General features: G+C 37.1%; 1 protein-coding gene across 2 annotated transcripts in view; it reads left to right on the plus strand.

Moving 5' to 3' along the window:
- CREBRF (CREB3 regulatory factor) overlaps nucleotides 1–26,742 on the plus strand; it is an 86,583-nt gene that overhangs the window by 29,198 nt on the left and 30,643 nt on the right. For both annotated transcript variants that reach the window (XM_077137665.1, XM_077137666.1), the window contains exons 3-7: nucleotides 1,360–1,485; nucleotides 3,083–4,169; nucleotides 13,070–13,264; nucleotides 14,671–14,860; nucleotides 16,792–16,865. In XM_077137665.1, the coding sequence (XP_076993780.1) occupies nucleotides 1,360–1,485; nucleotides 3,083–4,169; nucleotides 13,070–13,264; nucleotides 14,671–14,860; nucleotides 16,792–16,865 (1,672 nt within the window). The remainder of the gene's footprint in view (nucleotides 1–1,359; nucleotides 1,486–3,082; nucleotides 4,170–13,069; nucleotides 13,265–14,670; nucleotides 14,861–16,791; nucleotides 16,866–26,742) is intronic.

The raw sequence follows: 26,742 nt of genomic DNA on the forward strand, positions 1-26,742 counted from the left end.
CATTCTCTAGTTATGGTCCCAGATTTGAAAGGAATGAGGCGCTTATTACATATGAACTATTTAATAAAGTAAATATTACAAAGTCATATTATACCTGTTTTAATAAAAGGTAGCGTTGTGTTCTTGAGCACCCAAAGTATAAGAAAACAAAATGTGAAACTTAAGAGGGAATGTAATCAATCTTTCTATTTCTCATAAGGTTCTATTAGTTGAAAAAGCTAAAATATTCATTCAGAATTTCTGCATTTCTAATCTTAAATCAAAACAAAGGGCTCATTCAACATATTCTTCTCTGTGGAATCTTGACTTAATGGCCTCCATTATGTCTCAACATTTTTAACCATTATGAAAAAGTGAAGTAGGCTCTAAGTTTATTTTGTTTTGACAGGGCCTGGCCTGTGTGGATGTTTACAGAGACTTTATGTCATAAGAGTTAATTTATTAAACTGAAATGTATTATATTTTTTCAATACCTTGCTGTAAAAGTCTTTTTTAAAAAGTTTTCTCTAGTCCAGGGTTTCTCAGACTTGGTGCTGTTGACATGTTGGGCTGGATAATCCTTTGTTGTAGGGGACCAACCTGTGCATTGTAGTATATTCAGTCGCATCCCTTGGCTCAACCCACTGAACACCAGTAGTGCCCACCAGTCATAACAATCAAAAATGTCTCCAGATATTGCTGAATGTTCACAGGGGGTCAGAATCACTCTTGGTTGAGAACCACTGTTGTACACGCAATAGTGGATTCTAGTCTTGGTATTGTCAGTCATCATGGCATTGAAGAGCAGTGGAGTTGAAAGTAATATATATATATGAGCATCCCTCTTGAATCAAAATACTTGTGTTTTGAGAATGAATCAAAATACTTGTGTTTTGAAAATAACTTCCAGTTCATTGCAGCTACTTCATTGATACAGTCAGCACAATAGACTCAAATTACTAGGCATAGAAAATGCCCAGTCTGCTTAGTTTATAACTTTGGAATGAGAAGCAAGTAAGCAGCAGGCAGAGGACATGGAACAGGGCAAGTCTTATCAGCCATGGTTCAGTCCAGTCTGTCTGAGTGATCACGGATGGAATGCTGACCAGGAAGGCGTTGACTGAGAACAGGGTCTGTTTTCCCACTAGAGGCCTGCCCACTCTGTGTTTATTTTTAATGCGTCCTATTTTCCTAATGTAAGTCCATAGTTTAATGCTAGTTAAAACTCTTGAATGTACTAAACAGTAGAAAAAATATAAAATTGTTCTCTGAAAATAAGAAGTTACTTTTTTGGGTAGGGGTTGGGGGAAGACTCATATATAGTAAAATTGGTCTTGAAGTAACCTTTCACTTTCTAATACTAAAACCACTCTCTTGTAGCCTAGTGTAAGCGGAATGGATCCGCCTTTTGGGGATGCCTTTCGAAGCCACTCCTTTTCAGAACAGACTCTGATGAGCACAGATCTCTTAGCAAACAGTTCAGATCCGGATTTCATGTATGAACTGGTAAGTTACATTTTCTTGGATTCTGCTTTAATTGATTTGGAGTAAAAGTTGTGTTGTAAAGTCTTTTATTTATAAGTGCCTGAAAAGAAAAAGGAATGTGATTGGTCAAGTTTGATTCTTGGTAATTATAATTATAGTAATTTTAGAAGAATGTATGAACCCATTGGGAAAAAAGGTGATCTAAGTAACTTTAAGTCCGGTTTTTGATGAGAAGGGGAGACTGTCTGATTTATATGCCTAACTAAAGGGTTTTCAAGTGTAAAATTAAGGAATGATAATACTAAAAGAGTAAGGAATATGACATTTTTTAATAGTCAAGAATGTGACATAGAGGATGTCAGAAAAAGTAGCAATTCAAAGCAATATCTGAATGTATTTATCACTTATTCTTGAGGTAAATAGACACTTAAAATTCCTATGAAAACATTTAAAAATGATTTTAATTATATACAATTTAAGCAAAACAAGTACATAAAAACTAAAAAGCAGGTTGCACAAATCTGTAAATTTATTAAAAATCATGGAATTGTGCACTTAATGTAAAGTACACTTCAATAAAGCTATTAAAATACACAGACACATAAACATAAGGGAGAAAAAAATGACTAAACAAAAATAAATAGGAAAACTAAAAACTTTCCTTATTTTTTTTCTGAGCCTTGACCCTCTAGACCTCCCAAAAGGTAACTAAATACTGCTAACAGGATTTTTCCTGTGCATATATAAACATGTGGATATGCTTTTTAATTGAATTATGTATTTATAGATAAGCAATATTCTGTAACTTGTTTTTTAAACTTAAAAATATGTGCCAGTATACGTTATACTATACAATAAAAAAGTTTTAAAAATATGTATATGGTGGATGCCTTTCCACGTTAGTACGTTAGAGTTCTGTTGCCTTCTTTTTTTGATGGGAGGCGTCAGGCATCGGGAATCAAACCCAGGTCTCCGGTATGGCAGGCGAGAGCTCTGCCACTGAGCCACCATTGCCATGTTGCTTTCTTTTTAATGGCTGCATAGTTCACTGGCATTTTAAAATCATATCTCTAAACGGCATGAGGAGTATTTGATTCCCAATGCCCAAGAGTGGTTATAAGACTTGTAAAATATCTTATCCTTTGGCTGAGTTCCAACTCTCTTTGAATTGTTCTTTACCTCTTTATTTTAGTTCCCACTTAAGAAGACTGATTCTTCCATAATGAAGATAAGGTCTTCATTATTTGCTTTGTAATTGAAGTTTTTTTTTCTGAGGAGATCCCCAGATCCTTCTAAGTTAAAGATCAGGAAATAATTAGCTTTTTCTAAGAAAAGGGTTTGTAGTAAACTCAGGAGCCTTTGATATTTGGACCATATCTGAGTGTTGAAGAGGGATGACTTTTTAAAAGTCTAGTATCGTGAGTATCTCTTTTTTTTTTTGCCCAAGGAAATGGTATGTTGTGGAATGATAAAATGTCATGTTAGTAGCCTTCATCGTAAAATAAAACAGGTCAGAGGTCAAGCATAATTTATCGATTTGATGTATGGAAGGAAGGAGGTGATCATTTCCTTCTTAAAATGTGGTGTGTGTTTTTTGTTTTTTTTAAACCTTTCTCAGGATAGAGAAATGAACTACCAACAGAATCCTAGAGACAACTTTCTTTCTTTGGAAGACTGCAAAGACATTGAAAATCTGGAGTCTTTTACAGACATCTTGGATAATGAGGGTGCTTTAACCTCAAACTGGGAACAGTGGGATACATACTGTGAAGACTTAACAAAGTACACCAAACTAACCAGCTGTGACATCTGGGGAACAAAAGAGGTGGATTACTTAGGTCTTGATGACTTCTCTAGCCCTTACCAAGATGAGGAGGTCATAAGTAAAACTCCAACTTTAGCCCAACTTAATAGTGAGGATTCTCAGTCTGTTTCTGATTCCCTTTATTACCCTGATTCACTTTTCAGTGTCAAACAAAATCCCTTGCCCTCTTCATTCCCTGGTAAAAAGATCACAAGCAGAGCAGCTGCCCCTGTGTGTTCTTCTAAGACCCTTCAGGCTGAGATCCCTTTGTCAGACTGTGTCCAAAAAGCAAGTAAACCGACTTCAAGCACACAAATCATGGTGAAGACCAACCTGTTTCATAATGAAAAGGTGAACTTTCATGTTGAATGTAAAGACTATGTAAAGAAGGCAAAGGTAAAGATCAACCCAGTGCAACAGAACCGGCCTTTGTTGAGCCAGGTTCACACAGATGCAGCAAAGGAGAACACCTGCTACTGTGGTGCAGTAGCAAAGAGACAAGAGAAAAAAGGGATGGAGCCTCTTCAGGGTCATGCCACTCCTGCTTTGCCTTTTAAAGAAACCCAAGAACTGTTACTCAGTCCCTTGCCCCAGGAGGGTCCTGGGTCAATTGCAGCAGGAGAGAGTAGCAGCCTTTCTGCCAGCACATCAGTCTCAGATTCATCCCAGAAAAAAGAAGAGCACAACTATTCTCTTTTCGTCTCTGATAATTTGGGTGAACAGCCAGCCAAATGCAGCCCAGAGGAGGATGAGGAGGATGAGGAGGATGTCGATGATGAGGACCATGATGAAGGGTTTGGCAGCGAGCATGAACTATCTGAAAATGAGGAAGAGGAAGAAGAGGAAGAAGATTATGAAGATGACAAGGATGATGATATTAGTGACACTTTCTCTGAACCAGGTATTGTAATGCTTGGAAGCTTGCCAGTCTGACCTTTAATAATATTTTGAAATTGAAGGTTTTGCTTTGGGTGATTTCTTTGTTTTAGTTTGGGGAGTAAATGACTTGGTTTGACTATTTAGTGGCTTTTTTACTATTCAAACAGGTTCTACAGTAACCACTTTTGTTTGTATAGTGGCCTATATGCTGGTTCCTTGAGGGCTTATTTCCCCACCCCACCCCCACAATCACATAGTCACATTGCAAATGCCATATCATACATTCATCTTCAAGAAACATGGCTACTGGAACACAGCTCTACAGTTTCAGGCATTTCCCTCTAGCCTCTCTAATATACCTTCAAGTAAAAAAGGGGATATCTATAAAATGCATAAGAATAACCTCCAGGATAACCTCTTGAGTCTGTTTGAAATCTCTCAGCTACTGATACTTTATTTTGTCTCATATCTCTCTTCCCCCTTTCGGTCAAGAAAGTTTCTCAATCCCTACATATTGAGGCCCAGCTCATTCTAGGATTTCTGTCCCACATTGCCAGGGAGGTTTACACCCCTGGGTTTATATTCTAGGATTTCATGTCCCACGTAGAAAGGGGGAAGGGCAGTGAGTTTGCTTGCCCTATTGGCTGAGAGAGAGATATAGACCACATCTGAGCAACAAAAGAGTTTCTCTGGAGGTGGTGACTCTTAGGCCTAATTTTAAGTAGTCTTAGTCTACCCTTTACGAGGATAAGTTTCATAGGAACAAACCCCAAGATTGGGGGCTTGGCCTTTCTGTTGCTTTGGTTGTCCCCACTGCTTGAGAGAATATCAGGAATTCTCCAAATGGGAAAGTTGAATTTTCCCTCTTTCTCGCCATTCCCCCAAGGGGACTTTGCAAATACTTTTTTATTCACTGTTCAAATCACTGGGATTTATCGGGGCATCACTCTGGACAAACCTACAAAATCTCATGCCCTATTCAAGGTTCCATGTACTTATGGTGTTCAATTAAACTGTCCATATAAGTTATATTAGGAAATGCACTAGTGAAAATCGAAATTTTGTGCCAAATAAACATTTTTTGCTTTAGTCTCAAACATAAGTTAAAGTTTTAAAGTATGAATTACCGTCTATTTTCGACACCCTGCAATATTGACATTCCTTTGTTTTTCCTCATACAAAAAAACATTTTTTAATTTGTACATTTAGTCACTATCATTGTACACTCTAGGCATTCCTAGATTATACCATCTCAGACTTTATCGTCTGTCTTTCCTTCTGAATTCATTTGTGCCCCCAGACCTCCTCCCTCTGGCATTCTCACATTCACCTTCATTCAGTGTACTAATACTATTGTGCTGTAATTAGGTAATATGCTATTTCTGAATTTTTGCAATCAGTCCTGTTGCACAATCTGTATGCTTATTCTTTATTTATCTTACTTTAAACTATCTGATTTGTCATTCTCTTGACTAGCTGTGCAAAGATGTCAGAAATTTATTGGTTTAAAAAAGATTCTTATTTATGTATGTGCTCTCTTGAGGGAAACTAGGAACACCTAAATGATGAAGTAAGTGATGATGGTTTATTTTACCGTGCCTACAACCAACGAAGCCTCCCTAATGAATAATGTAAAGGAGAACTTTTTCTTTGTTTCTGCTGCATCTTTTATTTGCACAGTATTTTCCCATCCAAGAAAAGTATATGGTATAATTTAATGAGTATTAAAAAGAGATGCTTTTTAATTTATACATAGTGCATATAAATAAAAGGGAGAAAGAAAACGAAACCTGAAACCTGATTCACTTTAGTATCTACATGCTTGGGCTATTGCTACTGTTGGTTTGTGCAATTTATTTATGAAAACTTTATTGCCAAGTGGCATACAGTTTAAAAATGCACAAAGAAGTTAAGGTTTTCAAATTTAAGCAGAATTCAGGCAGTAATTTATTTTAATTTCTTAAAAGGTTTTTAAGGCATAGTAGCTATATTGGAGCCCGTGAAACACTGTCATTGCTGAAAGACTTTTTCCTCTTGGTGAATATTTCTGTTAACATAAATGCTTAGATTTAGTTATGTAACATTCTCCTTGGGGCTTCAGAGAGTGGCAGTCCCATCCTCTCTAAGAGGCCACTCAGTGGCCTTGTTCCCTCTCCAGACAGCTGGGGTGAGGGTTGTAACCTTGGGGAGATCACCTTTTCCTCTGCTCCACCCTCTCCAAACATTGGGTCAGCATTTGGACTCTACTCCAGGGCACATGCTCAACCCCTCCAGAGCAGTGGGGCAGCAGCCAGACTTCCCCCAATCCCCAGTTTATGTACTCCATGCTCGGGGCATCAGAATTCTTCCTGAACATTGAGGCAGAAGGCCCACCCCCTTCTTCCAGGGCAAACTCCCTCTCTCCACATACCTGGATGGAGCTACTCTCCTGACCTGTGATTTCTTGGTTTCAGACCTTAACTTCCAGTGTTCTACCTTTGGAGTCGTTTTCCTTCAATCTGTCCCTTTTCTGTCCCTCTTAGGCCAGACTGGCAGTAGTTCATTTATATAGCTCGCACAACAATTTATTCATTTTCCATGTATCACACAAGCTTCAAAGCCATCAGGCAATAGGACTTTCTACAGATCCTTTCTGGGTAACTCCGTCTCTAGTCTTTGCTTGTTCTGAAATGGCTGGTTGTTTGTTTGGTTAAATCCTCACATGAGCCCTATTTTCTTGGGTCTCACTTTCTGGAAGCCCAGAATTTTCCAGACCATAAGTTTCTGGTTTATTTGTACCCAAGAGTTCAGTTCTCAGCTTATCCCTTTCCTGTTGCATTTTACTATAAGCTGCAAGGAGCAGCCAGGCTACATTTTCCCCATTTCATTGGAAAATATCTTCAGCTAAGTATCCCAGCCCATCGCTTTCAAATTCTACCTTACATCCAACATCAGGACACACAATTTTGTTAAATTCTCTGACACTTTAAAACATGTGTGCAATGACACGTTCATCATTTCTGTCTAAAGACTTATTGGAGATAACTTTAGAGGCTACATTTCTATCAATAGTCTCTTCAAAACAATCCAGGACTTCTCTATCAAGCATATCACAGTTCTTCCAGAACCTTCCCCTTATCCATGTAAAAAGCAGTTTTAACATGTTTGTTGTTTGGAAACCACAACATCCCACTTCTCTGGTATCAAAATCTGTTTTAGTTTGCTAAAGCTGCCAGAATGCAAAGTACCAGATATGGATCAGCTTTTATAAAGGCGATTTATTAAGTTACAAGTTTATAGTTCTTAGGCCATAAAAATGTTCAGCTGAGACATCCAAAGAAAGATATCTTGACTCTGAAGAAAGGGCTGGATGGCATCTGGGTTCCCTTTGTCACAGTGAAAGACGTGTGGCTGGCATCTGCTGGTCCTTTCTTAGCTTCTCTAGGGAAGACTATGGATTTCTTCTTTTAGCTTCCCTGGGCTTTCTCCAAGGTCTTGCTTTTCAGTGCTGCGGGACCTTGCTTAGCATTTCATGGGAAGGCACATGGAGACGTCTGCTGGACTCTGCATCTCAAGATATTTACATATGTGTTGGCTCTGAACTGTGTCTCTCTCTCTCTGTGAGCTCTTGTAAGGACTCCAGTATACTAGTTAAGACCCACCTTGAATGAGCAGAGTCACATCTCCATCTAATCAAAACGTCATACCTACAATTGGGTGTGTCACATCTCCATGCAAACAACCTAATCAAGAGGTCATATCCTATAGTATTAAATCAGGATGAAAGGTTTTTCTGGGGTACACAACACTTTGAAACCAGCACACCCCCATTTCTATTTTCTCAGCCCTTTGAACCTCCTAGGGAGAGGGAGCCAACAGTAGAGTTAGTGTTGTCCTGTAATGCCACGTTCTCTTGGCTTTTCTCTCATCGAATCCTCTTTTGTGAGCTTGTTGGTGGCTTTATAAGAGATATGCATCAGCTAACACCTGACATGGTCAGATTCTCCTCTTGTAAAATGTTAATGAAGGCCATGCTTTAACCACAAAATCAACACAATTTTGTGGTATTATTTGAGCTTTTTTTTCACATCTGCTAATGAAAAATTCTTTTTGTCTTGAAATAAGGAACTAAACAAGAAACGTCAGGGATGCGAAAGTAAATTATCAGTTAGAGACAGGAAGAAATTCTTTGAAGCAGAAAAGTGAGAATAGTTATATTTTCTTCAGTGTGCTAGTTTTAGGGTGGGTTGGTTGGTTTAATTTGTAATGAACAGTGTACAAAGGCCCTTTTATAGCAACTAGCTCCCTTAATGCTGTTTTTTGGCAAATGGCTGCAACAGTGCCTGAGTCTACAAAGTTCCAGGAAAGGTGTAAAATGGAGTTTCAGTCCCTGTTCTGGACGGGCTCCCAGGTTTTAATAGAGCGCATTCTATGGACAGGATTCAGCAGTTAGTAGTTATGGAATTACATGGTTCTAGGGCTAAGAATTGGGCCCCAGAGTTAGTTTAACTTGTAATCTCCACTAAACATTTTCACAGTTGACTTTTAACAGCTTAATAGCAGTGGTCTGCACTAACCAAAGATGTATACTTGAGGTCTTAGAAAGTGGATATGGCGTTTTTGGACTTATTTTTGATTATCATGTCAGGAAGGAATGAACTAGATTAGTGTAGCAATCCATCAGACAAAAAGAAAAAGGAATGGGCTCCATGGGAAATGTTGCATTAAACAAAATTAATCACTGATTTGTTAAAAAACATTTTTTGAGTGCCTACTTTTGTGTCAGGCACTTTGCATATTAGGTAGTGACTATCTAGAGAACAAAACAGATATGATCCTTATGAAACTTATAGTTTATAGTTATAAACTTATAGTTTATAGTTAAAATTATGAAACTTATAGTTTAGTGGGTTCATTTATTGCAGTTATCTTTCAAAGTCTTTCAGTGTGGTTCTTTGCACAGTGACTTAGCAGTAGAAGGATGCAGAATGAGAGTTTCTTAAAACTTACTTGACTGTAGAACTCACCTTGGGGGAAAGGTATATCTTATGGTAATAGTGTTCCCCAGAAAACACTTTGCAAAATATTTGGGAATATAGTTTATCTGCATTTTATTTAATCACAGTAGTCCCTGTATTGAAAGGAGAGGGTGTCTTTAGCTAACATATTCATAGTTGTATGTGTATATGTGTGTATGTATGTATATGTGTGACTTTATAGTGTATGCCATTAGAAAATGTTAATATATTAGGTCAAAGAAAACTGATGGTCTTACATCATTACCTTTTTGGTAAAAGGATAACTATATATAGCTATATATATATATAGATAACTATGTATAACAAAGCATAACTAGTTTGAGTGGGGCAGAAGTCTGCCCATTTGAATTTAACATGAACCATTTATGAAAAAAAATCGAGTTAGACCATTTAACTTGATAGGTAAAAGGAAAGTGGGAAGCCCACTTGGGGTTAGGGTCATAAGATTCCTTGAGTCACGGAGTCTGAATCAGTTCTAGCTCTGCCAAATCACTTAAACCCTAAATGAGCATATTTCTTTGTGTAAAATGGAATTACTATTCTGTTCCACCAGGCCCATAGAGGTCTCAAATGAAATAAATATCTACCAGTGAAATATACAGGTGCATTTAGTGAGGAGGGAAGCGGTGTTTTGCCAGAAATCCAGTCCACTTGAGGAGAGGCAAAGTTTGTTGCTAGCTAGAGGAGCCTATCTGTTAAATATCCTTGAAGATGGTTTGTCTGAGGAGTTTTTCCAATATGGTTTGGGCTAGGGTAGACTTACATGTGGAATACCAGTTCTTAACATTGTAAGAGTGTGGAAGTGCTGGAGTGTCTTTGTTCCTGCATCTGCCTATTGAGGTATTGCCAGACAAACTAGAGTAATCTCTGTAAAGCCAGTAGTTTTTCCTTGGCCCAGTGGCACAAGGGTGTTGCACCTTTTTCAGAGCTGGATTGATAACGGAGCAAGATAAAACCCTTTAATTTGAAATGAAACATAAGCACAAATAAATTTCACAGCTCTGGTTTTATGTATTTAACACAATTTTATTTATTTTTATTTCATTTTTTGATGGAATATATTATTGAGGTATATTCACACATCATACAATCCATCCAAATTTAGCACAATTTAAAAAATCATACTTCTAGGAATAATTGTTGCTCATTTAACATGTATCATTTCTAAGAAGAACCTGAGGCTCAAGTCATACTACTTGCCATATTATTTTAAAGTACCACATATGAACTGATATAATGCTGTTAATATCAGTGATTCTATAAGCACTTGTCTTGACTATGGCCCAGAGATCATTCTGCTCTCCTGATTGATTCCTTTTTTTTTTTTTAATAATTTTTTTAAAAAAGTTTTGAAATATAACATATATACAAAAAAACAATAAATTTCCAAGTACATTTTTAGTGAGTAGTTATAGAACAGATTTTAAAGTTTGGTCTGGGTTACAGTTCCACAATTTTTCGTTTTTTCTTCTAGCTGCTCCAAGGCATTGGAGACCAACAGAAATCATACTCATTTGTTAAATCTTATCTTCTCTGTTATATTCCTTCTCTTTAAATTAACATATATACATAAAAGTAATTAATTTCAAAGTACATTGCAACAATTAGTTGTAGAACAGATTTCGGAGTTTGGGACAGGTTACAATTTCACAATTTTAGTTTTTTATCTCTAGCTTCTCTAAGGTACTGGGGGCTATAAGAAATATCAGTATAATGATTCAGCACTCATACTAATTTGTTAAATCTGACCTTCTCTGTATAACTCCACCATCACCTTTTATCTTTCTCCCACTCTTTATGGATATTTGGGCTATTCCCATTCTAACTTTTTCATGTTGGAAGAAGCTGTCAAAAATACAGGATATGGGGATGAAACTAGTTGATGTTCTGGAAGGGCTGGCCCCTCTGCATTTCAGGACTTACCTGGTCCAGGGACCCATCTGGAGGTTGTAGGTTTTGGAAAGTTACCCTAGTGCATGGAACCTTTGTGGAATCTTATATAATGCCCTGGGTTTTCTTTAGGATTGGCAGGAATGTTTTTGGCAAGTAATGGTAGGTAGCAGTGTCTAACTGAAGCATGTGTAAGAGTGACCTCCATGTAGCCTCTCAACTCTGTTTGAACTCTCTCAGCCACTGATACCTTATTTGTTACACTTCTCTTCCCCCATTTGGTCAGGATGGCATTGTTGATCCAACAGTGCCAGGGCCAGGCTCATCCTGGGATTCATCTCCCCATGCCACCAGGGAAACTTCCATCTCTGGATGTCATGTCCCATATAGGAGGGAGGGCAATAATTTCACTTCCATAGTTGGGCTTAGAGAAGGAAAGTGATAAAAGAGGTCCTGTGGAAGTGTCTCATAGGCATACCTATGGGTAGGCTAGATTTTTTTTTTTTAATTATGGTTATTGAGGTATTATTTTCAAAACACAGTTAAGTTCACCCTTGCTTAATTAAGTGTACAGATCTATGAGCTTTGACAAACCCATACAATCATGTGACCATTGCCACAATTTAGGTACAGAGTAGTTTCATCACCCCTCAGAATTGCCTGATGGCTCCTCTGTAGTCATCCTGTCTTTCCACCCTAGCTCCTGGCAACTACTAATCTACTTTGTCCCTATCATTTGCCTTTTCTATAGTGTCTTATAAATGGAATCATAGTCCTGATTGATTCTTACTCTGAAGAAAGCTGGTATAATGCTAACTTTTTTTCAGAATACAGAGATCTCATCACTGTCTTAATGTCAATTCTAGAAGACTCCTGTTCTTAGGAGAGAATGTGGTCATTTTGCTTGGCCAGTGCTGCTTAGTCATTTTTTCTGGCTGCTTTAGGTTTAGAAATATGTACATCCTGTGCATGGCCCATCCCCACTCTTCCAAGTACCTGGCACTAATGATGTGAGTTACATTAAGGAGGGTATTTTAGATATATAGGTCATCCTGGGGATTTTGGGTCTGACCAACCATTTTAGCAGTTCAGAATTAAGTATTTTCTGAAACTTCGCCTTAGTAAGGAAAATACTCTTAAAAAGTGAAGTAAATACACTTGCTTCCAGTAAAATATTAACTAGAATAGGCAGGTAAGTTTTGTTTGATAGCCTGTGTGGCAAGTGTCAGCTTTTGTTCTTTTCCAAAAGGGGTAGGGTAGGAAGTAGAAAGAAAATGACCACTGCCTCACAAAACTCTCCCTAGTAAGACACTGTCATAGAAATATACACAGCTCTCTGTTTGGAAATGTTTCATAATATCATAAGAAAGATATTTAAAAATCATGGTCTAGTGTCTAAGTACCATTCTCTCATGGTACTTCTGGCATTCCTGTAGCTGTTTTTCATTGTTTTGTCAATCCTCTATGGAACCAGGAGATATAAATAATTGTTATGTACTAATTCATAAAAAAAACAAACAAAGAGAAACCTAAGGATTATAAGTAAACTCAAAGAAGATAAACAGTGTTATTATCTATGTTCATTAATCTTCAAATATTTTATGAGTTAAAAATTTCCATATTGGCGGGCCGCGGTGGCTCAGCGGGCAAAGTGCTTGCCTGCTATGCCGGAGGACCTCGGTTCGATTCCCGGCCCCAGCCCATGTAACAAAAACGGAGAAACAGAATACAATAAAACAAGAAAATGTTTAAAGATGTTTCCCTTTCTTCCTTCCTTCCTTCCTTCTATCCTTCCTTCCTTCTCTCTGTCTTTCCTTTAAAAAAAAAAAAAAAAAAAAAAATTTCCATATTAAAAGTTATTTTATAACTGTGGTTTCTTATCCTTGACATGCTAATGATGTTTTTAAATGAAAGAAAATGTATCAGATTACAAATAGAGGGATATTTTTGTTTCTTCCCAATTGGCTATTGAAATTACTGAAATTTAAAAATTGGGGAACCTTTTTTTTTTAAGGTTATGAAAATGATTCTGTGGAAGACTTGAAGGAGATGAGTTCAATATCCTCTCGGAAGAGAGGTAAAAGAAGGTACTTTTGGGAGTATAGTGAACAACTTACACCTTCCCAGCAAGAGAGGATGCTGAGGCCATCTGAATGGAATCGAGATACTTTGCCAAGTAATATGTACCAGAAAAATGGCTTACATCATGGTAAGACGGTATTGCTGTCAAATACTTTGTGTCACTCATTTTAGAGCATGATTTTAAATAGAGATACCAAACTATAATGCTTACTTAGTATACCTAGGTATTCAGCTCTTTCTAGCAAACTGTAGAGGGAAACGATAGGGTTCCTGTGTTTGCCGTGACTGCTCTGGAGAGCTTTGACCAGTGTCCAAAACCATCACTTAGGCAGAAGGAAGGAATATGTAAAAAATTATATCATTGCTAGTCCCTTCTTTTTGTATGTACCCGCTCCAGAAAATGATTAGGAGTGTCTGATTCCTGACCTGTCTCAGTTGTTGTAACCAGAAGGGTGAGAGAGAAAGAGAAGACCCTATTCTCATCCAATCTTCAGACCTAATGTAAATGAAAATGGAGAGATTGCAATCAAAATGGGGGGAAAATAAAAGGAATTGTTGTGGAGAAAAGGAATGGAGAGGAAAGAGTTGAAGTAGGAGTTTGGAGAAGCTTAGCATCATAGGGAGCCCAAGATGTTGTCATTAAATGTAATTTCTTTTGCACAAGTGCTATTTATATATTCTTCTAAACTCTTTACCAAAAAGGGTAGAAGGGCACTTATAAGTGATATAGCAATCATTCATGCTATAGATTTAATTTGCTAAGCATTTTTGATGAACGAATTGTATCCAAAGTATTTCTGTGCCTCATTTTCCCTTTTCACTGGCACCCAGCTCTGTGCTCTGTTGTCTCTCAGTGAATAAAAACCTGGTTTTTGCCTTCAGATCTTTTCTTTTTTTAACTAGGAATGAAAAGATAAATCCAATAAATAATTACAGGGAGCATGGGATAAGTACTAGGAAAGTTACTTAGTTTTGGAGGAGGACAGAGGAGTTCAGAGGAGTTCAGAGGACAGAGCCATGCCTCTGCCTTACAGGGCAGAACTCCTTGAGTCTTCTGTAATGTATAAAAAAACCTGAAGAATAGCTTTCAAACAAAGTGAGCCTTAGTTGTTCTTAAACTTTTGAATCCAACACAAAAATGTATATATTTGACAGTTTTTTATCAAATATGTTGGTTGGGGTGAAATCTCCAAACTATCTTCTGACCATACATTTTACCCTACTGCTAATTTTTGTATGCAGTTGAACTTGCATTCCAGTCCTGTAATTTGAGTTGCTCAGACTGCCTTGTAAAATAATTGAGAGTCTGTCATACCACGACTAGTACGTAAGGATAGAAGAGGCAGAAATTGTGCCATATAACCCTATTTCTTGTGGCCACAAGGTAGGAAAGAGAGGAGGCAGCCCTTTTGGGATGGGTTGTTAACATGCTGAAACTTCTGAGAAAGAAAAGTAGAGGGAAACGAGTGATTTATAATTGGAAAATTTGTCTCTTGTTAAGTAAAATTATCTAAAACTCCTTTTAACTCATAGGGAAATATGCAGTGAAGAAATCACGAAGAACTGATGTAGAAGACCTCACTCCAAATCCTAAAAAACTCCTTCAGATAGGCAATGAACTACGGAAACTGAATAAGGTGATTAGTGATCTGACTCCAGTCAGTGAGCTTCCCTTAACAGCCCGGCCCAGGTCAAGGAAGGAGAAAAATAAACTGGCTTCCAGGTAAATGGTGATAATGTTTGCTCATGGAAATAAATGAGGTTAGACTTTAACTGAGCTTTTTGTATAAGAGATGACTCTAAGCTGTTTATTCAGAAATATATACTTATATATTTATAAATACTACGATAAGAGGATTATAATTTTTCCTTTGAAAGCACAAGAGGCTATTTATGCTTCATGGAAAAAGTTTTTTTATTTTTATTTTTATTTTATTTTATTTTTATTTATTTATTTTTTTACATGGGCAGGTACCAGGAATCGAACCTGGGTCCTCGGGCTTGGCAGGCAAGCATTCTTACCTGCTGAGCCACCGTGGTCTGCCCTTATTTTATTTTTTTATTAATTAACGGAAAAAAGAAAAAAAAGAAATTAACCCAACATTTAGAAATCATACCATTCTACCTATGCAATCAGTAATTCTTAACATCATCACATAGATGCATGATCATCGTTTCTTAGTACATTTGCATCAGTTTAGAAGAACTAGCAACACAACAGAAAAAGATATAGAATGTTAATATAGAGAAAAAAAATAAAAATAATAATAGTAAAAACAAAAAAAAACAACCAGACAGACAAAAACAAACAAAAAACAAAAAAACAACAACAAAAACCTATAGCTCAGATGCAGCTTCATTCAGTGTTTTAACATGATTACTTTACAATTAGGTATTATTGTGTTGTCCATTTTAGAGTTTTTGTATCTAGTCCTGCTGCACAGTCTGTATCCCTTCAGCTCCAATTACCCATTATCTTACCCTGTTTCTAACTCCTGCTGGATTCTGTTACCAATGACATATTCCAAGTTTATTCTGGAATGTCGGTTCACATCAGTGGGACCATACAGTATTTGTCTTTTAGTTTTTGGCTAGACTCACTCAACATAATGTTCTCTAGGTCCATCCGGAAAAAGTTTTTAAGTGGTAAGAGGTAAATGGATTTAAGTGCGTTATATTAGTATGACAATGAAAAATTTTAGCATAGCTTTAATTTTTTGGTTTTCTTTTGTTAGTCAGATTTATTGAGGTATAATTTACATGCAGTAAAATTCATCCCTTTTAGTACACTTTTATGTGTTTTGACAAATATTGAAACTTGACAAATATCAAATCTTGACAAATATTTTCACAAATATCGAATCACAAACCACCACCACAATCAAGATATTGAATATTTTCATCACCTTAAAAACTCCCCCCCCCAAGTCTCTTATAGGTAAACTACTCCTCCCCTGCCCCCACCACATCCAGCCCCTCACAGCTACTCATCTGTCTTTTTGTTCCTATAGTTTTGCCTTTTCCAGATTCGAGATTTGTCCATGTTATTGCATGTAATAGTAGCAATAGTAGTTTGTTCCTTTTCATTGTTGAGTACTATTCCTTTGTAAGGATGTACTACAGTGTACCAGTTAAGGATCATTTGGATTGCTGCAGTTTGGAGTATTTATGAATAAAGCCACCACAAACATTCACTTACAGGTTTTTGTGCAAATGTAAGTTTTCATTTCTCTTGGTTAAATACTCAGGAAGTTATGTTTAACTTCATAAGAAACTGGCAAACTATTTTCCAAAGTGTTTGTACCGTTTTACATTCTCGCCAGCAATATGTGAAGGTTCCAGTCCACATCCACTGCAACACTTATTATTAACGTTTTTTGTTTTTGCTTTTTTATCCATTATAATAGGGGTGCACTGGTCATAGCTTTATTTTTAAATGTATATTAAATTTTAAAATTATCAGTTTGGATACATGATTGTATTATATATTTTTTGTTTGTTTGTTTTTAGTTACATAGTTCCATGATCTAAGCTAAGCATCAGTGGGCAGTGATGTTTGGTTACTATTAGAAAATGTCTGACAGCAACAAAAAGGCATCTGTTCTGAATGTTTAAAAAAAAAACAAGTGAACTAATTGCTCCTTCCTTCCACAGGGCTTGTCGATTAAAGAAAAAAGCCCAGTATGAAGCTAATAAAGTGAAATTATGGGGTCTCAACACAGAATATGGTAAACCTACACTTTTAAGAATTTGATTAACCTAATGTTACTTTGCTGGACTTGCTCCTTTTCTTTGGTTTTATCATCTGCTTTTCCTACATTCTGCCTGAATTTTCAGCCAGCTCCTTTTGGTTCATTCATTCAGTAAGCCAAATGTTCTCTTATCCATTTACTTCCTCCTTTTAATATGAGTGTCTGTATCTGTGACTCACCAAGCCAAATGTCATCTCTACCCTAAATAGCTGATCCCCTTGTGACAACAGTAATTTCTTACTTCCATTTTATAATTGTGTTACTGTGTTAGCCAATTTTATTGACTGATATTAAAATTTATTCCCCTTTAATTAAGTAATGTTTTTAATCTTTGACTGGATAGTTTAGACTTGTATTTTCAAAATTTGGTGGTCCATTAGAATCATATGGGGAGCTTGTTAAAATACAGATTTTTAGGTTTCTCCTCAGATCTTCTGGATTGGAATCTGTGGAAGTAGGTACCAGGAATCCATATTTTTAAAACACTCTACAGATTATTCTTAGAATACTCTCCTAACATGTGTTTTGGAACCACTGGTTTAGATCAGTGCTTTCCAATATCTCTCATCATGGTACATGAAAAAGATTGTCATCTCTAAGGCATCTTGGAATATAACAGAGTAGTACACTAGGTGGCTGGGAAGCTCTGGTTTTGAACTTCTTAAATAAAAGAACCACCCCTCCCCTTCCCCTTTCTCTGTTACTGTTCCTGAATTTGGTATCGTGAGAGTTTGTTCCTTTGCCTGTAAAATAGTCCCCTTTGGTGTGTAGCTCTTAGCAAGTTGTGGTTTGTCTGAACAGTAGAATAGTGTACAGTGGGCATAATAATCAGTTGTTCATTGTTTTGGAGGTTTTCTGAAGTTTAGCATGGTTCTGGATGCATAGATAGGTTCTCAGTAAACTTTGTCCAATAGCTGAAAGAATTCTTATTCTTTTTTTTTTTTTAATTTTTTTATTAATCAAAAAAAAGAAAAGAAATTAACACAACATTTAGAAATCATTCCATTCTACACATGCATTCAGTAATTCTTAGTATCATCACATAGATGTATGATCATCATTTCTTAGTACATTTGCATCGATTTAGGAAAAGAACTAGCAAAACAGCAGAAAAAGATATAGAATGTTAATATAGAGAAGAAAATTAAAATAATAATAATAATAATAAATATATATATATAAAAAGGAAAAAGAAAAAAACAAAAACAAAAGATACAAACAAACAAACAAACAAACAAAAAACTATATTTCAGGTGCAGCTTCATTCAGTGTTCCAACAAGTTACATTACACTTAGGTATTATTGTGCTGTCCATTTTTGAGTTTTTGTATCTAGTCCTGTTGCACAGTCTGTATCCCTTCAGCTCCAATTACCCATTATCTTACCCTGTTTCTAACTCCTGCTGGTCTCTGTTACCAATGATATATTCCAAGCTGATTCTCGAATGTCGTTCACATCAGTGGGACCATACAGTATTTGTCCTTTAGTTTTTGGCTAGACTCACTCAGCATAATGTTCTCTAGGTCCATCCATGTTATTACATGCTTCATAAGTTTAGTCTGTCTTAAAGCTGCATAATATTCCATCGTAGGTATACGCCACAGTTTGTTTAGCCACTCGTCTGTTGATGGACATTTTGGCTGTTTCCATCTCTTTGCAATTATAGATAATGCTGCTATAAACACTGGTGTGCAAATGTCCGTCTGTGTCTTTGCCCTTAAGTCCTTTGAGTAGATACCTAGCAGTGGTATTGCTGGGTCGTAATCCATTCTGCCATTCTATGTCTTTTGATTGGGAAATTCAGTCCATTAACTTTTAGTGTTATTACTGTTTGGATAATATTTTCCTCTACCATTTTGGCTTTTGTATTATATATATCATATCTGATTTTCCTTCTTTCTACACTTTACTCCATACCTCTCTCTTCTGTCTTTTCATATCTGACTCTAGTGCTCCCTTTAGTATTTCTTGCAGAGCTGGTCTCTTGGTCACAAATTCTCTCAGTGACTTTTTGTCTATAAATGTTTTAATTTCTCCTTCATTTTTGAAGGACAATTTTGCTGGATATAGGAGTCTTGGTTGGCAGTTTTTCTCTTTTAGTAATTTAAATATATCATCCCACTGTCTTCTAGCTTCCATGGTTTCTGCTGAGAAATCTACACATAGTCTTATTGGGTTTCCCTTGTATGTGACAGATTGTTTTTCTCTTGCTGCTTTCAAGATCCTCTCTCTTTGACCTCTGACATTCTAACTAGTAAGTGTCTTGGAGAACACCTATTTGGGTCTATTCTCTTTGGGGTGCGCTGCACTTCTTGGATCTGTAAATTTAGGTCTTTCATAAGAGTTGGGAAATTTTCAGTGATAATTTCTTCCATTAGTTTTTCTCCTCCTTTTCCCTTCTCTTCTCCTTCTGGGACACCCACAACACGTATATTTGTGCGCTTCATATTGTCGTTCAGTTCCCTGATCCCCTGCTCAAGTTTTTCCTTTCTTTTCCCTATAGTTTCTGTTTCTTTTTGGAATTCAGATGTTCCATCCTCCAGTTCACTAATTGTAGCTTCTGTCTCTTTAGATCTACCATTGTAGGTATCCATTGTTTTTTCCATTTTTTCTTCTTTGTCCTTCACTCCCATAAGTTCTGTGATTTGTTTTTTCAGATTTTCTATTTCTTCTTTTTGTTCAGACCATGTCTTCTTCATGTCCTCCCTCAATTTATTGATTTGTTTTTTGAAGAGTTTTTCCATTTCTGTTCGTATATTCAGCATTAGTTGTCTCAGCTCCTGTATCTCATTTGAATTATTGGTTTGTTCCTTTGACTGGGCCATATCTTCAATTTTCCGAGCGTCATCCATTATTTTCTGCTGGTGTCTGGGCATTTGATCAGATTTCCCTGGGTGTGGGACCCGGCTGGTTGAAAGGTTTTTCTGTGAAATCTCTGGGCTCTGTTTTTCTTTTCCTGCCCAGTAGGTGGCGCTCGTGGCGCTCGTCTGTCTGCGGGTCCCACCAGTAAAAGATGCTGTGGCTCCTTTAACTTGCCAATCTGAATCTCACAGTCGGCCCGGGAAACTGCGTGTGGAGGGGGGGGGGTCGCCGGCCACCGCGGCTTGGGGGAGTGCCGGTCCAAATTGCCCAGCTGGCCCGAGACGCCAAGCGTGGCGGGAGGGCCCTGCTATCCAACGTTCCCAGTCAGACCGGGGAGCCACGTGTGTGGAGGGGACCCCAGTCGCCAGCCACCCTCGCTGGGAAAACGCGCGCCCCTCGGGTATCTCACCGCAGCGGATTCTCCCTGCCCGTTCAGCCGTTCCAGAATGGGGTACGTTGTCTTTTTGGTCTCTGTCGTGGCTCCGGGAGCTGTTTCGTATTGTTTCTGTTTCTTTAGTTGCTTTTCTGGAGGAGGAACTAAGACCCGCGCATCTTACTAAGCCGCCATCTTCTCCGGAAGTCAGAATTCTTATTCTTGTTCCTTTATTTTGATCGTATATTTCTTTCATGAGGGCAGAAAGAGGATTTCTAACTGGGAGGATTACAACTAGTGGAATGAACTGATGGTTTCATTTATTACTGACCCCTTAGGACCTTTAATGAAGTAAAACTATTAACTGTTAGGTAAAACAATAGTTCTCTTGTTGGAAAGAAAATATATCTATTTTTTTAATTATTCTTTCTTGCTGTTGAAGCATTTTGATCTTAATTCTGCAAGTATATATATAGTGATCACAATGTCATGGGCATTCATATTTTATTTTAGAACGCAGATGAACCATACTGCAGGGAGATGTAGTGGGCCACTGGTAGTGTGTTGGGTCTAGTGTTTCTTTGGAACACATGCAGGCTGTGTGTATGTTTTCAGTGAAACTATTTATTCATACTCATATACATCTGTATAGCCATATATTTTTACATTTGTGTGTATATGTGTGCACACACACGCCTTATGTCTATTTCTGTTATGTAAATATATTCTGGGGTGGGGAACAATTGAGGTAGTAAGGGTCAGGTGTACATGAGTTTCTGAATATGTTGTTGTAGCACAAATTGAGTTTTGTGGCTGCCTTAAGTTTTTCTTGTTTCCAAAGCTAACTTAAAGTTTTTGACATTTTTTACATAGGAAAAAGCCTGTCTTTAAAAGGTAGTACTTTCTTCTCAATTGATCAGTTGAGAGAAGAGAATCTCTTCATCCAGTTATTTCTCTCCTCTTTCTGCCTTACTAGCTTCTTTCTCCAGCCTCTGAAATAAGCAGCCTTGACTGTTAGTTAGGAAACCATCTAAGAACCAATGACATTCTCTTATATAGTTTGTCACATATATTTTGAAAATTTTACCAGGGTTTCTGTTACATCTCTCAGGGGACTAGTGTCTTTGCTTCCTAGGTGTCTGAGAGTCACCCCATTACTGCATTGCGGAACACCTTTTATCCATTACCTATCAGTTAATCCAGTGTTTCTAAAATTTGTGATTCACAAATCAAGTAGCATTTGATAAAGATTTTTGGACTTTGGAAACATAGGGTTGCCAACTTCATATTTTGCCAAGTGAGGACATTAAAAAGACTAAATTACTATAATTTCATACAGGGAAGGCTGTTTTATCATTAAACAATTGTGAAGGGCATAATCTCACAATGGAATAAATTTAGCTTTATGAAAAATTTGCTCTCTTGCTCTTAGCCTTTTTAATTAGTCATGAGCTAGCATTATTCCAAGAACTGGCACCAGGGATCCACAATACTACTCATCACATCACATCCCACCACTCCAGACTCCCTTCATCTATTGATCCTGTCTACCAAAACTCACAAGAGACTGTTCTGTGAGTCAAGTGTAGATTTTTAGACTCAGAACAAGAAATAGAACTGATTCAGGTGGACTGACTCCTCACCCTGCTTGACATAATTAGTTTAATTTAATTTAAATTAATTTAATTTTCCCTACTATATGGGAAAATTAAAATTGGAAAATTTGTAGGTGAACATGGAATCAGAGGATCTGTTCATGGATTTAATGTTTGCCATCAATTTCTGAAAGCCAGACGCCTCCATTTCCTAAATGAGGCAGCATGAAAGTGTGAGAGCTCTTCCCCCATACTCCACTTCCCAATCCAGTTGATGCTGAGATGAGCACTGCCAAGATTTGAAAAGAGCTATTGTGCTGTTTTGTTTAATTTTGATTTCATATGTGCGTATTTTCTTTTTAAAAGTAACTTTATTCACTTTTAACCGGCTGAGGGTGGGGGAACTCATTGTTTTCCCCACGTCCAACGAGCATGTGAATGACCATGTTTATATTTGAGTAAACAGTGTCCTCGCTCAGTTAATTGCGGAGAAAAAGCACGAAACTCTTGTTTCATGTGATTTAAGGAGGGAGTCTACTTACTTTCGTTGTTTAATGGCACATTTTTTCATATATTGGCACTATGTGTAGTTTTTAAAATTTTTTATTGATGTATATTATATATTCACATACCGTGTAATCATCCAAAGTATACATCAGTGATTCACAATATCATCATATAACTGTGAATTTATCATCACAATCAATTTTTTTCTTTTTTGTGAAAAAATAACATATAGAAAAAAGCAATAAATTTCAAAGCACATCTCAACGATTAATTGTAGATCAGATTTTCAGAGTTTGGTATGGGTTACAATTCCACAACTTTAGGTTTTTACTTCCAGCTGCTCTGAGATACTGGAGACTAAAAGAAATATCTGTATAATGATTCAGCAGTCATATTACTTTATTAAACCCTACCTACTCTGTGTAACTCTGTCATCACCTTTGATCATTCTCCCACTCTTTAGGGCTATTTGGGCTATGCCCATTCTAACTTTTCCATGTTGGAAAAGGCTGTTGATAATATGGGATTGGGGGTAGAACTAGTTGATATTCTGGAGAGGCTCGCGCCTTTGCATTTCAGAACTTATCTGGTCCAGGGAGCCATCTGGAAGTTGTAGGTTTCTAGAAAGTTACTCTAATGCATGGAACCCTTGTAGAATCTTATATAATGCCCTAGGTGTTCTTTTGGATTGGCAGTTCTGGTTGGGGTTTGGCAAGTTATGGTAGGTAGCAGTGTCTAACTGGAGCTTGTGTAAGAATGACGTGTCTGAAGTAGCTTCTTGACTCTATTTGAACTCTCTAAGCCACTGATACCTTATTTGTTACACTCCCCCCTCCCCCATTTGGTTAGGTTGTCATTGCTGATCCCATGGTGGCAGGGTCAGGCTCATCCCTGGGAGTCATCTCCCACATTGCTAGGAAGATTTTCACCCCTGGATGTCATGTCCCACATAGGAGGGAGGGCAATGATTTGCAAAGTTGGGCTCAGAGAGAGTAAGGCCATATCTGAGCAACAAAAGAGGTCCCCCAGAAATAACTCTTAGGCATACCTATAGGTAGGCTAAACTTTTTTGCTACATACATAAGCTTCACAAGAGCAAGCCTCAAGATCAAGGGCTTAAGGGGTGCAAAGGTGTTCAGTGGTAGAATTCTCCCAGCCCATGCACTTCCCCAAAACAAACAAATAAGAAAACCAAACAAAAATTCAACAAATGGTGCTGCAATAACAGGATACTCACTTGGAAGAAGATTGAAATGTGACCCTGCCATGCAGCATATAAAAAAGTAAAAAAAGATCAAAGGCTTGTTTTTGTGTTTTGTGTTTGGTCTGTGGTGAAAGATAATGTTAAGTCTCTTCCCTTCTAGTGAGGTCTTTAAGAATTTCTATCATATTAGTTTTCAGTGTAGATTGCTTAGACATTTTTTTTGTTAGATTTATTCCTAGATATTTTATTGTTTTGTTCTGCTATAAATGGAATTATTTTGTAATTTTATTTTTCATTTGTTTGCTTTAGTTTATAAAATGGATTTTGGTATATCACTGTTGTATCTTGTGACTTTTTTTTTAATTTTGAAAAAAATTTTTTTTAAATACCAAAAAACACCAAAGAAACACAAACATTCTTATTTTGATCACTCCGTTCTACATATATAATCAGTAATTCACAATATCATCACATAGTTGCATATTCATCATCATGATCATTTCTTGGAACATTTGCATCTATTCAGAAAAAGAAATAGAAAGACAACAGAAAAAAATTTATATATACCACACCCCTTACTCCTCCCTTTCACTGATCACTGGCATTTCAAACTAAATTTATTTTAACATTTGTTCCCCTTTTTTATTTATTTTTATTCCATATGTTCTACTTGTCTTGTGACCTTTTTATATTTATATTTATTTATTTGTCCTAGTAGTAGTTTTATAGAAACCCTGGGATCTTCTATTGAAGCAATAACTATCTGCAAATAGGGACGGTTTTACTTCTTCATCACTGGTACTTATGCCTTTTCTTGTCTTACTGCAATGGGTAGGGCATCTAGTACAGTGTTGAATAGGAATGGTGATTCTCTAGTCCACAGACTCAGCAGGAAAGAATTCTACCTTTCAACTTTAAACATGATGTTGACTGTAGATTTTATTTTGTAGATACCTTTTATCATTTTGAGAACATTCTCTTCTATTTCTAGTTTGCTATGGACATTTTATTATGAATGGGTATTGAATATTGTCAGTCCTCCCCCCTTTTTTTTATCTGTTGAAACAATCATTTTGTTTTTCTCCTTTATCCATGTAATACAACACATATTTACCCATTAAAATGGTGCATTATATTAATTGATTTTTCTTTATTGTGAAAATAACATTAAAGCAATACATTTCAAAGCACACCACAACAGTTAGTTGTAGAACAGATTTCAGCTTGGTGTGGGTTACAGTTCTATAATTTTAAGTTTTTCCTTCTAGCTACTTCAAGACACTGGAAACTAAAAGAAAATATCAATATAATGATTCAGCAGTCATATTAATGTATTAAATCCTATCTTCTCTGTTATAACTCCACTTCTCCTTTGATCTTTCTCCCATTCTTTTAGGAATATTTTGGCCATTCGAACTTTTTCCTGTTGGAAAGGGCTGTGGATAATATGAGATAGGGGAATGGAGTTAGTTGATGTTCTGGAGAGGCTGGCCTCTCTGGGTTTCAGGACTTATCAGGCCTAGGAACTCATATGGAGGTTGTAGGTTTCTGGAAAGTAATCATAGTGCATAGAACCTTTGTAGAATCCATATAAAGCTGTAGGTGTTCTTTAGGGTTGGCAGGAATGGTTTTGATTGGAGTTGTCAAACCATGATATATAGTATCTAACCGAAACTTGTGTAAGAGTAACCTGCAAAGTAGCCTCTCAACTCTATTTGAGCTCTCTCAGCAACTGATACCTTATCGGTTACAATTGTTTTCTCCTTTTGGTTAGAAAAGCATTGCTGATCCTACAGTGCCAGGGCCAGGCTCATCCCTAGGAGTCATATCCCACATTGCCAAGGAGATTTTCACCCTTGGATATCATGTCCCTGTAGCAGGGAAGGTAATTATTTCACTTGCAGAGTTGGGCTTACAGAGAGAGGCCAAATCTGAGCAACAAAAGAGGTCATCTGGAAGTAACTCTTAGGCATACTTAAGGTAGTTAAGCTTCTCTGCCACATAAATAAACTTCGTAAGAGCAAGGGCTTGACCTATTGACTTGGGAGTCCCTAGTATTTGAGACAGTTTCAAGGGTTTCTCCAGTGTTAAAGCTTAATAGGTCCATATTTTTTCTCCCATCTCTCAAGGGACTTTGCAATGCTTTTTTTTTTTTTTTTTGTATGCTGTATAGTTGGGGGGGATCACATTTCATTCTCTTTTCGTGTGAGTATCCTGTTATTACAGTGTCATTTGTTAAATTTTTGTTAGTTTTTTTGTTTGCTTACTTGCTTGTTTGTTTGTTTTGTAAAGTGCATGGGGTGGGAATCAAACCAGGGTCTCTCACATGGCAGGTGAAAATTATACTATTGAACTACCCTTGCATTCTTGGTCAGTACTTTTTAATTATCTGTTCAACATACTGTGGTATGTATTAGGGCATTACATTAAGCTATTCAGAATTACAAACCTTCATTCCCATTCTGGGCTCCCTGTGTTTGGGTTGTTTAAATGACCCATCCAGACAGGTTGAATTAGATTGTGTGCTACAGAAAATTTAGGTTGTGAACAAAATAAACCTCTCTTCCTTTGGTCTCACAGAGTAGATGAGGTTCTAAAATACAATGTTTTCCTTACCCTGTATTCTGATTTGTCTTAGTCCTGACCCAGTCAGCTGCATTCTTATCTCTTATTGAAGCCTGATCGCTTTTTCAGTTTCTTTAACAGTTGTATGTGGCAATGCTGACCTTCAGAACTGGAGAAATCCTACTCTGAGTCTTAAGTCTCACACAGTTACTCCAAGTTCCAGGGTAATCTGGGCTATACATATATAGCACAGCCTCTTAAATACTAGAAATAGCAATTATTGTTCTAGACTGTATGTGACTGTTAAAGAGCTTGCACTCTAGGCCCCAATTTTCTTACAAGTATTTTCTTAATGATTCCATACAGTATTTACTCTTTTGTTTCTAGCTTATCTTGTTTCACATGATGTCACACAGGTTCATTTACAACACTGCATGCCTCATGACTTCATTCCTTTTTGTAGTAGCAGAGTACTTGATCATATGTTACAGCGCAGTTCACCATCCTGCTTCTCAGTCGTTGTATCCTCCACCCACTGGACTTCATGTATAATGTCCAAACTCAACAGTTCACGTCTCACATTGTCTCTTAGTGGTGTAGTCATCAACACTCGCAATTTTAGACAATTTTCATTGCTCTCAAGAGAAAAGTAACCAATAAACACACCAAATAGAAAATCCAAACCTCCCTTGATATCTTGTCCCTTCCCCCCTCCCACTCTGCACCATTATTTACCCCTGGTGTTGC

This window comes from Tamandua tetradactyla, chromosome 20 (assembly GCF_023851605.1).
Source record: "Tamandua tetradactyla isolate mTamTet1 chromosome 20, mTamTet1.pri, whole genome shotgun sequence".
In the NCBI taxonomy this organism is placed as follows: Eukaryota; Metazoa; Chordata; class Mammalia; order Pilosa; family Myrmecophagidae; genus Tamandua; species Tamandua tetradactyla.